We start from the raw sequence: 12,569 nt of genomic DNA on the forward strand, positions 1-12,569 counted from the left end.
TACAGTGTAGCCTCAGCTCTGATGCTGTTATTTCTTATCTTAGCTTCATTATTTTTTGTATCCAGGTGACTCTCTTTTCTGTATTTTCTCGTGTTCTAGATACTGATCCGCAACCGAGTAACTGATCTAGATGCCAGGATGAATGATGGCACTACACCCCTGATCCTGGCTGCCCGCCTAGCTGTGGAGGGAATGGTGGCAGAGTTGATCAACTGCCAAGCAGATGTGAATGCAGTGGACGACCACGGTAGGGATGAGAAGCAGGGATTCAGATTCCTACCTGCAAAGCAAGTCTCTAAGGAGGAAGATTGTTGCACGATCCTTAATGAGCTGTCCCAGATCCGAATCCACTGAAGATTCATTCAGTCATTCATTCTTCCTTTTACCATATTGAGTTCAGAGATCTGAGACAGCGGGAGGTCCATAGATGAAGCTGGGAAGGGATTTTTAGTGAGGGTTCTCAGATCTCAAAGCAGGTCTATGGAAGGTTTCCCTGTGTACGTTCCCAGGCACACCACTCTTGATATAAGGATGTGAGAGCCAACTTCATTGTGGAGGTGAGGGTTGTGAGATACTCTAACTATGCATTCTGGCATGTAATAAATAAGTAGGTTATTGCCTTCAGTGTGTGACAGGGTAGATTCTGCCATGTGAGGGATGTGGTACCATAGACAGATGATCCTTTTACTTAGAGATCTTCTGAAGGCTAGGCAGCCTGTACTGAAGTATTTCTAGAATAGGGGAAAATGAACATAATTCTTGGGTTTTTCCTATGGGCCCCAGAGAGAACTGGCTTCCTACTGCTGTCTGAGAAGTTCAAGGTTTCCTAGTACAAGTCCTGATGCTTCCCGATAGTAGGAGTAGGACATGCCTTTCTGCTCTGTCTGCTTATAAAAATGTTTTGTTTTTTTAAAAATTTATTTTATTTTTATTTTTATTTTTGGCTGCTTTGAGTCTTTGTTGCTATGCGCGGGCTTTCTCTAGTTGCAGCGAGCGGGTGCGCGGGCTTCTCATTGCGGTGGCTTCTCTTGTTGCAGAGCACGGGCTCTAGGCGGGCGGGCTTCAGTAGTTGTGGCTCGCGGGCTCTAGAGTGCAGGCTCAGTAGTTGTGACGCACGGGCTTAGTTGCTCTGCGGCATGTGGGATCTTTCCAGACCAGGGCTCGAACCCTCGTCCCCTGTGTTGGCAGGCGGATTCTTAACTAGTGCACCACCAGGGAAGCCCTAAAAATGTTTTTTCCTGCAGGAAAATCTGCTCTTCACTGGGCAGCTGCTGTGAATAATGTGGAGGCGACCCTTTTGCTGTTGAAAAATGGGGCCAACCGAGACATGCAGGACAACAAGGTACAGTCTGGGCTCTGAGCTGGAGGGCAGGCATAGCAGGGCCTCAGATTATCAGGCCTTCGCTTTTCTCCTGTAGCTCCTCTTGTGATAAGGATAGACAAAGATGGAAGCAGATTGGAACTTGGTCCAGAGAGCTGGAGTGCTTGTATTGGGCTTATCCAGGGAAGTGTCAGGATTGACCCTCTGCCTACTCAGTACTCAGTCTGCATCAGGCTCTCCTGTCAATAACTTTGGTGTAGCCTTTTCTGCCTTTCTCTTCTTTGACATTTCCCTTTCTCCTGGTCTTCGTTCTGTCCACACTCACTTACTTTTCACTTGTTTGTTCTTATTTGTTTTCTTGATACTTTTTTCCCCCCTGTTCTTGGGCACCATGATGTTTTCCTGTTTGCTTTTCTTCCTCTGAGTTTTATGTCATGTTTCCCCTCTCTTGCTCATCTTATCTTCTCTCATTCATTTCCTCTTTTCCCTTATGTTAGTTCTTTCTCTCAGATGTTTTGTCTCTTCTTTCTTTTACTTTCCCTTATTTTTCCCAGTTCTATACATGCTTTAGGTTCTTCCCCGCATACCTTTCTTATTTCTACCTGTTATTCCTTTTAGGACCCTATTTGGATAAGCTCAGTGCTCTTTTAAGTGAATTTCTGGCTTGGGGACATGCTTTATCTCACATGTTCCCCACTAAGGAGATGTAGCACTCAATGGGGCAAAATTGGTTCTTGGGGAGGGGTAAAATAATCTTAACTTTCTTTATGTATAAAGTACAGATATCCATTCAGTACGTAGGTAGTTATACACTTTATCTGTGATACTAAAATTTCATGCAGGAAGGAAGTTAGGAAAAAATGTCTGAAGGAATGATAACAAACAGATTGAGAAACACTGCTGTATTCTCAAGAGTGTTATTAAAATGTGCTCTGTATGGACCTTTTCTGTAGGAAGAGACCCCTCTGTTTCTTGCTGCCCGGGAGGGGAGCTATGAAGCAGCCAAGATCCTGTTAGACCATTTTGCCAATCGGGACATCACAGACCACATGGATCGTCTTCCCCGGGACGTGGCTCGGGACCGCATGCACCATGACATTGTGCGCCTGCTGGATGAGTACAACGTGACCCCGAGCCCTCCAGGCACCGTGCTGACTTCTGCTCTCTCACCTGTCATCTGTGGACCCAACAGATCTTTTCTCAGTCTGAAGCACACCCCGATGGGCAAGAAGTCTAGACGGCCCAATGCCAAGAGTGTTGTGCCCTCTAGCCTCCCTAACCTTGCCAAGGAGGCCAAGGATGCCAAGGGGAGTAGGAGGAAGAAGTCTCTGAGTGACAAGGGCCAGTTGTCTGAGAGCTCAGTGACTCTGTCCCCCGTCGATTCCCTAGAATCTCCCCACACATATGTTTCTGATACCACATCCTCTCCGATGATTACATCCCCCGGAATCTTACAGGCCTCACCCAACCCTGTGTTGGCCACTGCTGCCCCCCCTGCCCCAGTCCATGCACAGCATGCACTGTCTTTCTCTAACCTTCATGAGATGCAGCCCTTGGCTCACGGGGCCAGCACTGTGCTTCCCTCAGTGAGCCAGCTGCTGTCGCACCACCACATCGTTCCCCCGGGCGGTGGCGGTGCGGGGAGCTTGGGCAGGCTACATCCAGTCAGTGTCCCAGCGGACTGGGTGAACCGTGTGGAGGTCAGTGAGACCCAGTACAACGAGATGTTTGGTATGGTCCTGGCTCCAGCTGAGGGCACTCACCCTGGCATAACTCCCCAGAGCAGGCCGCCTGAAGGGAAGCATTTACCTGCCCCTCGAGAGCCCCTGCCCCCCATCGTGACTTTCCAGCTAATCCCCAAAGGCAGCATTGCCCAACCAGCCGGGGCTGCCCAGCCTCCATCCAGCTGCCCTCCAGCTGTTGCAGGCACCCTGCCCACCATGTATCAGATTCCAGAAATGGCTCGTTTGCCCAGTATGGCTTTCCCCACTGCCATGATGCCCCAGCAGGATGGGCAGGTTGCTCAGACCATTCTCCCAGCCTACCATCCCTTTCCAGCCTCTGTGGGCAAGTATCCCACGCCCCCTTCACAGCATAGCTATGCTTCCTCCAATGCTGCTGAGAGAACCCCCAGTCACAGTGGTCACCTCCAGGGTGAGCATCCCTACCTGACACCATCCCCAGAGTCTCCTGACCAGTGGTCAAGTTCATCCCCCCACTCTGCTTCTGACTGGTCAGATGTGACCACCAGCCCCACTCCTGGGGGTGCTGGAGGAGGTCAGCGGGGACCTGGGGCACACATGTCTGAGCCACCACGCAGCAACATGCAGGTCTACGCATGAAACACTCTGCCTCCAGCGTAGGGACAGAACTCCTATCGTAAATGCTGCTGAGGAGCAAATGAAGGTCGTCCGGGACAGAAATGAAGAAATCTCTGGAACCAGCTTCCGGAGGCAGGGGAGAGGAGATGCTCTTATCTTGTAGATGATGCAAAGGAAGCAATTTTATTAGCTTCACTGTGTATCTGCAGGGTTTTGGGAGCAGGGGAGGGACAAGGCTCCTTGTAATCTCTTGCCCATCAAGCCCAGGTTCATGGAATTGCAAGATGAATACAAGACTTGGGACCGCGTTTCCTCTCTTCAGTGTGGGCAACAAGATTGATGCCTGTTGCAGACATTCTTGCAGCTTGGACTGTATTTCCAGCCTTGGGGGCTATTGCTATATCCATGAGAAGATTCTATAGTAGAGTCCTATTGGGAATTGTGCCCTGGAATTCTGCCGGAGTTGACCTATCTTATATTCTCATCCTTGGAAAGTCTTTTGACTTCACTTGGTGCTGTAATTGTTGCACCTCTCTGTGGCTGGAACCCCACCTGCATGTTATAGGGCAGGACCTTTGTGCTTTTAATCATTCCTGCTCTGGAAAGCACCTGCAGCCTTCTTTTCCCCTCCTATTTTCCCAGTGTTCCTAGGAGTCTCACGGGGTTTACTTTTATGGTTCTCAGCAGAAAACTTTCAAGTATGTTTCTTTAGAAAATGGACATAGTGCATTCTCCTACATAATATCATTCCTAAAAGAAGAAGGGGAACAAAATATTTCTCTTTGAACCCATTTAGGGGACCAGAACCCCCTTCAAGAGGCTGCCCCTGAATTCTCTTGCCTGCATGCAGGATTCCTACAAACCTTACCAGGAAGAAGAGTAAGAATCTGTTGTTTCTTCCATTTGTGGGCCTAGTAAGTGTGAAGGTTTATCCTTGGCAGTGTAGGTAATATGCGCCCTTAAAAAACCCAAACAGACAAAGGTTTGGAATGTTGGAATGACCAAGAGATAAGCTAACTCATGCAACGAAGGAGTGGTTACCCGCTGACCGGTCCCTGCCAAGCATTCCATTGACTGCCAGTGTGAAACACATTTGTTCCCTGATATTAGAACGCTCGGCCTGCTTCACTCACACATCCAGCAGATGAAGATCATCTTAGCTGTTGAGCCATCCCTTCCACATATCTCCAAGAAGAAAATGTCTCAAACAATATTCCCTCGCTGTTTAGAAGTGAAATATCTTTCCTCCGCTCAAGGGCCCCCTGTGACAGTCGTCTTCCCCTAGTCAGATGACCGTAGTCTCTACTTCCTGATGTTCCTTCTGATTCCAGGCCCCTTCACCTAGCTTCCCTCCATACTGTGGGATCTGATTACTGGGGCACCCAGTAGGTTCTCACTGAACACGTGGGTTTTCTGTGTTTGAGTGTGGGAAATAGAATGTTGGCTAGTTTTCTAGGGCCTAAGCAGCCCTATAAGAAGGTTGGAAGGGGAGGAACTATGAGGTAGCCTTTGCTATTTTTTGCCTCCATTTCTTTTCCTTTCCAGCAATCATGAGATTCTCTGTTAGGGAACTAATGTGGACACTTATCAGGGATATTTTCCCTTCATAGAGTCACCTTCTAGATGATAATGGGCAATTACAGACTCACTGTCTTGTCATCCTCATGTTCGGATTGTGATTGTATCCCACCTGAGTCTGCTTCCTGTATTTGTGGTGTTGGCAACTTTTTTGACCCTCTGTCAAGTTGGACGAAGCATTCTAGCCAACACTAGAAAGAGGAGAAAAATACTTTTCTTCCTCTTCTCCCTGAGTCAGCTAACAACTGGTCCTGTCTCCACACTGTTACTTCTGCCCGGTGCTATGATGTCATGACACATGGAAAATTAGTTCTTCGGGGGACGTTTTGCAGATATTAATAGGTGGACTGCCTACTCCGTGTTGGTTTCGATAGTTTTCATTCCTGCCTTGCCTGGGAGTATTCATCAGTTCTTCCCATTTACCTGATTTATCTGTCTGTGACTTCGTATGGAAACCCTGTGTGTCTGTTCGCATGGAAGTGTACAAAGGATTTTCCCAGTCCTGCCCAAGTTCATTGAATTAAAAAAAATTTTTGTTTTTCCCTGACATAAGCAGATTGTTTGTTCATTTGTATTTTATTCTCTCACATGGCAACTCTACCAGCCCCGTTCATAGTGTGTAGTATTTTATCACTCTAAACGGTGACTCTTTATCCTTGGACCCATTTGTTGATTCACAGGTGGGGAGAACCTATCTACATGGATCACTACGGACCCCACACATCTGCACTTCTCCGTCATCCCGTTCCAGCCCCTCTTCCTCAAAGTGTCAGCCTCTGATCCAGTAGCTTGATCCCTTGTAGCCTCCTCCATCTGCAAGCACACTGTAGGCCTAACTTGCTTGTTCCTCTTTGGGTTTTGGGGAGATGAATGTGAAAGCTGCCATTACAGACAACGGGCTTCAGTGATGAGGAGGAAGACACTGCCTTTCAAGCATTTATCAATCGCTTAGATTGTAAGAACGCTTGAGTTGTATAGGACCTAGTAAAAGAGAAGGTAAGATGGAGAATCACTTTCTCACATGGGTGCTGAATTGGAGACTAAGTTTGTATGGGATACAACTTTTATGCCAGGTATAGGTCACCCTCTGTGCCCCCCACAGTCTTGTTTTATCTTTATAAATTCTTCCTTTGATTCCTCTTCTGTCTGCCTTTGGGGATATGTTTTTTATTTGTTTGTTTCTTTTATATTAAGCGTCATTTTCTGACTTACATGTTGGTGAGGGAGGGAGAGGTTTGAGGGAAAGAGAGACTGAGAGCTAAAGATTTTATGTAAGCAGTCAGCTATGATGCGCAAGTCCATTATATCATCTTATTATTAAATTTGCTAGTTCATAATTCTTGCATAAAAAAGAACCAAAGGTGTAATGTTCTGTTGGCAGGTGGTTTGGGGATTTTGGCCTTAACTAATATACTGAATGTATAATGACTGTTTGAGAGGACAAGTTTATATGCCCTGAGGCTCCCATTCATAACTGCTTGGTACTGTGGCTTCTTCCTTGTGTACATTTCTCTTAAAAGTGATACGATATCTGTTTGTATGAGAAACCCATAACCAGTAAAATGACTGCATATTCCTGACTATACATAGTAAGGAAAATGCACAATTTGTTTTTAATTTTCAAAGTTTCATTCTAAAAGTAGTTAAGACGAAATTTATATGGAAGCATTTTTATCACAAAATAAAAAAACGTTACATGTCAAGCTCAATGGGCACTGCGGTTTTTATTTTCCATTCTTGCATCACTGGTCTTGCAATGATTTACCTTCTGATGTCATAATTTGCTGAGAGGGAAAACATTTTCATTCTGAATCCCACGGAGCCTAGCACTAGTCTTTTTTTCTTTCACCAGGCAGAGAATAAATAAATGCTTTTGAGGAGAAAGCTTCTGCCAGATAGGAAGCATCACAAGATTGAGTTACTTCTCTGTGCACTAACTGGTGACAAGTGGGCAGTGGCTCAGGACAAAGTGCCTTCCAGTGGAAATGTAGAATTTTGCTAAAGCCAGAATTGAGATTTGGGATATAACTAATAAAACCAATGCTGCTATTAACTAAACCATTAGTTTCCAATATTATTCCTCTTTAAATTTTGTATAGAGTTAAAATATACAGCTATATAATATTATTTTGCATATATAGATGTTACCAAGTTCATTCATGCATTTACTTGTCAATCAGTGAGATGTTTGAACACAAATACTTGACATTGATGGTATATATGGCATTTTAAACACAATTGGTATCATATACTGGTTATCCTGAGTGTTATAATTTTATATAAAACACATTTGAGTCCTCATGTTGGGTTTTGAAATGGTGTAAAGAGAAAATGAATTTGAGAGCTAAGGAATGTCTCGCCCAAGTCTGGTTCTCTACAGGCTGGCTTCTCAGAGCCTTTCAGATTCTGTGGCAATGAAAATTTGCTTCATGGAAACCTACTTCAGTGGATCTGGGCTGTCCATCACATCCTATTCCTGCAACTGCAAGCGTAGAAACCTAGTGCTTGATCGTGCAGGGACTATCAGGGCTTTGCTAGGCATGAAATGCAAGAAAGAAGAGCAGGACTGGAGGCCAAGGGCTGCCATATCACACAGCTGGAACAATAGACTAGGACCCCAGGCCATGGTCACACCAGGGGAGGGACTGGGCTTCCCTGTCATGCAACTAAGAGGCCCCACAGCTCAAGGAGAGGGGGTGAATTCTTTTCTCAGAATATGATAATAGACCAACCGTCTTTAATGTCTGCACACTGTGATGATGTGATGGGCAACAGGCAAACTACAAGCTTGTTACTGCCTCTGCTTCCAAGTTCTCACAATAAACACTGCCTCAGTCTTGCTGCATGATATTGAGGTCATTCACCTCATTTGGTGACAGTATTGTTTTTTTCTTTAGACTGTGCCACGCGGCTTGTGGGATCTTAGTTCCCCGACAAGGGATCAAACCTGGGCCTGCGGCAGTGAAAGCGCGGAGTCCTAACACTGGACTGCCAGGGAATTCCCTGGTGATAGTATTTTTAAAATGAAATATGAATCAGGTGCTTGCAAAAGCCCCGAAGAGAGACATGGTGCGTGTGAAGTGTGTGTGTGTGTGTGTGTGTGTGTGTGTGTGTGTGTGTAGGTGTGTGAATGTGTGTGAAACAGAGTGAATACAACTTTTCCTTCTTTTGAAACGGACCTTAAGAAAACACATTTAAAACATCTGCACCCGTCAAGTCCTGACTGCAAAGTGTGGGCAAATTCAAATAAGGATAATTCAAGAAGGGCTTATTTATCAAAACTAATTATGAAATGCGTGTGGGGTGTAGGGGAAACCTAGGGGGTAGTGCAGAAAGTCCTGATTAGCATCAGCATGTATTACCACTTCCCGGTCCAAAGGCGTGAAGGCTGGGAGAGGTTACTGGAAACTGAAAGGAGGGAGTCCTATAGAACAAGTTAACTCAAGGAGAGCTGTGACTTCTGCCAGGGGCATGGTGAGCCCCAGGCCCTCTCACTGCAAGGAAGCCAAGAAATGAACACCCTCATCTCATTCCCCACCACACTTCCACCCTGGACTTTCTATTTGCTGAAGCCAAGTCGAAGTCTGAAAATAAAGGAGTCTGTTGGAATTGAACCATTGATACAGGTCAGCTTCCTGGAGGAGAAATCTTGGTGGAGAAAGGAAGAGAGTGGATCTGGAAGGTGCAAACACAACATTATCCAAAACATTTTCCCTCCAATGATAATATTTCTAAAAAACTTCTATTGACAGCCTGCCATTGATACGTGAAGGCAGGGAAATTATGTATTAATAATCCTGACTTAACTTCTTTTCCTGATCAACTAGTGTGTTTCTTCACCACCTTGTCTTTGAGCACCCAAACTGAAGACAATATCAGCAGGAGGATGGATAAATTACGGTGCTGTCACTCTGTGGAATACTACCCAGAAATGAAAAAAATAACATGCAACAATATAAAGAGGTGTCATTGACATAATGTTGAGCAAAATAAGCCGGACACTAAAAAGTGCATTCTGTATGATTCCATTATGTAAGTCAGAAAAGCAAACAGCTGATAAATAAAGATCTGAATAGTGGGTACTTCTGGGGGAGAGGGGTCTTGACTGAGAAGACTGCAAGAAAAATCTGTTTGGAGACAGAAAATACCTTGACTTTGGTGGTGATTTCATGAATGTATACATAAAATTTCATGTAAAATTTACTTCAGATTTGTGAATTTTACTAATGTGAGTTATACTTCAATAAAATGTATCTATAATACTGACAGAAATGTATAAACACCTAATATTATAAATACTGTAGTATATAACTATGTATAATTTTATATTTTAAAATTATAATACATTAATATTTTTTCATATTTGTTTCAGATGTTCAAAAATGAGGTAATATAGGTGAGACTCCTATATCCTCTCACTAATTCCATTCCCTCCCTTCCTTCCTCCCTCCTTCCTTTTCCAGTTATTTGCTTTCATAAATTTAATTTGTGGAGATTATTTTATGCTTAACAACATTGCTATTTGCAATAGGTGATCCATGAAGCAAATATATTTTCAAATTCAGTTGTATAAATTTTGAGACCACAGAATTGCAAAATTACTTAAATGAACAAGGCAAGCCAGCTATTGGCTAGCTGGGTAGGAGTTCTGGAGTCCAGCTGGATAATCCATACCTGTCTGGGCCCTGGCTGCTATTTGGTACTACCTGGTGGCACTTAGCTGCTTCAGCATAAACATATTGGGATTGAGTCTGGGTTCTGTAATTAGACAGGGATTTGCAAGCTCCTCATTGTAAATCATCACCTGCTTCTTATGCCTATTTCAGACAATTTAGGCTAGCAAATACTGGAATGTAAGAACCCAGCTTGTGTCTTTCTGTAATGGAATTGTCTCATTTTTCTCTCTCCCTCTCCTCAATCACCCCTTTCCCTTCACTCCGGGAAAAGATTTCAGAATAAGGATCTGGCAGACGATGGTCACCAACCAGTAATCATGTTACATCAGAATCTTGTTACTATAGTTATTGCAGGATTTTACATATAAGAATTGGAAAGGAGGAAGAGAAGATATCTTCATCTGAGATTAATAAGACTATATACCTGGACAACCCAAGAAAATATACTAAAAACCTACCTTAGGTTTCAGTAAATAAAACAATGTAAAATTACTTTATACAAAAACTTTGTTATAAACAAAATCCAGTTTGGGGATGTAATTAAAGAGAAGAGCACATTTCGTCTGATCATGCCTGCAACTTTGATAATATTCATTAAGATACTCAATTTTTTAAACCTCTCTCAATATCAACTAACACAAGTACAATCCCATAATAAGCCCTTCCTAACACTCACTTACTGAGATACCACATTTCCCCTTAGTGTGTAATTTTCCCTGCAGCAAAAAGCATCAGTGAATCTATCTTTGTTTGACTCACCAGGGTGCTCCTTGTGGTTTGACTAAAGGACATCAAGAGGCCTGTGCTGACACTCCAAGACAGGAAGAATACCTTTTCAACACCCTATTATATACAGAGCACTGACTGTCACAATAACAGTTAATGAATTTTCCAAGAATATCTGGAAGATTCATAAAAATTATACCTAGGTAAAGCCATCTTAAAATCTTAGTGTAGTTTCAAAGAATCAGTATCATATAGACAGTTATCTCTGAACATGGCACTATCAAATGAGAAACAAAAAATCTAACCAACACCCCTATATCTATGAAAAAAATTTAATGTATAAATGTCAGTTATTAATAAAATATGTTAGAAGATATTTAGTAACTATACCAAAATTCTTATCAAATACTACCACTATTTTTGAAATAGTAATTATTAGAACTATGGACAGCAACCAAAGTTTTTAAGTAGAAAAATTCTCATCTAAATATTTATGCCACAGCAGAAAGACTGAATCAATAACATAAGCATTTAAAAATTTTTAATTGAAATATAGTTAATTTACAATATTGTGTTAGTTTCAGGTATACAGCAAAGTGATTCAGTTATACATATATATATTCTTTTTCAGATTCTTTTCAATTATAGGTTATTACAAGATATTGAATATAGTTCCCTGTGCTATACAGTAAGTCCTTATTGTTTATCTATTTTATATTTAGTAGTGTGTATATGTTAATCCCACACTCCTAATTTATCCTCCCCCACCCCTCTCTCCTCCTTGGTAACCTTAAGTTTGTTTTCTATGTCTGTGAGTCTATTTCTATTTTGTAAATAAGTTCATCTGTATCATTTTCTTAGATTCCACATATAAGCCATATCATATGATATTTGTCTTTCTCTGTCTGGCCTACTTCACTTAGTATGATAATCTCTAGGTCCATCCATGATGCTGCAAATGGCATTATTTCATTCTTTTTTATGGCTGAGTAAAATTCCATTGTATATATATACCACATCTTCTGTATCCATTCAACAGTCATTGGACATTTAGGTTGCTTCCATGTCTTGGGTATTATAAATAATGCTGCTATGAACATTGCAGTGCATTATCTTTTAGAGTTTTCTCCAGATACATGCCCAGGAGTGGGACTGCAGGATCATATGGTAACTATCTATTAGTTTTTTAAGGAACCTCCATACTGTTCTCAATAGTGGCTGTACCAATTTACATTCTCACCATCAGTGTAGGAGGGTTCCTATTTCCCAACACCCTATCCCGCATTTATTATTATTATTATTATTTTAACATCTTTATTGGAGTATAATTGCTTTACAGTGGTGTGTTAGTTTCTGCTTTATAACAAAGTGAATCACTTATGCATATACATATGTCCCAATATCTCTTCCCTCTTGCATCTCCCTCCCTCCCACCCTCCCTATCCCACCCCTATAGGTGGTCACAAAGCACTGAGCTGATCTCCCTGTGCTATGCGGCTGCTTCCCACTAGCTATCTATTTTATGTTTGGTAGTGTATATATGTCCATGCCACTCTCTCACTTTGTCCCAGTTTACCCTTCCCCCTCCTCGTATCCTCAAGTCCATTCTGTAGTAGGTCTGCATCTTTATTCCTGTCTTGCCCCTAGGTTCTTCTGACCATTATTTTTTCTTTCTGTTTTTTTTTTTTTTTAGATTCCATATATATGTGTTAGCGTACGGTATTTGTTTTCCTCTTTCTGACTTACTTCACTCTGTATGACAGTCTCTAGGTCCATCCACCTCACTACAAATAACTCAGTTTCGTTCCTTTTTGTGGCTGAGTAATATTCCATTGTATATATTTGCCACATCTTCTTTATCCATTTATCTGTCGATAGACACTCAGGTTGCTTCCATGTCCTGGCTATTATAAATAGAGCTGCAATGAACATTGTGGTTCATGACTC

The 12,569-nt window shown here is 42.6% G+C and overlaps 1 protein-coding gene across 1 annotated transcript in view; it reads left to right on the forward strand.

The window, feature by feature from the left end:
* The window catches only part of NOTCH2 (notch receptor 2), a 180,616-nt gene extending 173,693 nt beyond the window's left edge, over positions 1-6,923 (forward strand). Inside the window, exons 32-34 of the mRNA XM_082368744.1 lie at positions 100-247; positions 1,245-1,342; positions 2,275-6,923. Coding sequence (XP_082224870.1) covers positions 100-247; positions 1,245-1,342; positions 2,275-3,663 — 1,635 coding nt within the window. The 3' untranslated portion in view covers positions 3,664-6,923. The remainder of the gene's footprint in view (positions 1-99; positions 248-1,244; positions 1,343-2,274) is intronic.
* The last annotated feature ends 5,646 nt before the right edge of the window (positions 6,924-12,569 follow it).

Source organism: Balaenoptera borealis (genome assembly GCF_965194805.1).
Source record: "Balaenoptera borealis genome assembly, chromosome: 1".
Taxonomy (NCBI): domain Eukaryota; kingdom Metazoa; phylum Chordata; class Mammalia; order Artiodactyla; family Balaenopteridae; genus Balaenoptera; species Balaenoptera borealis.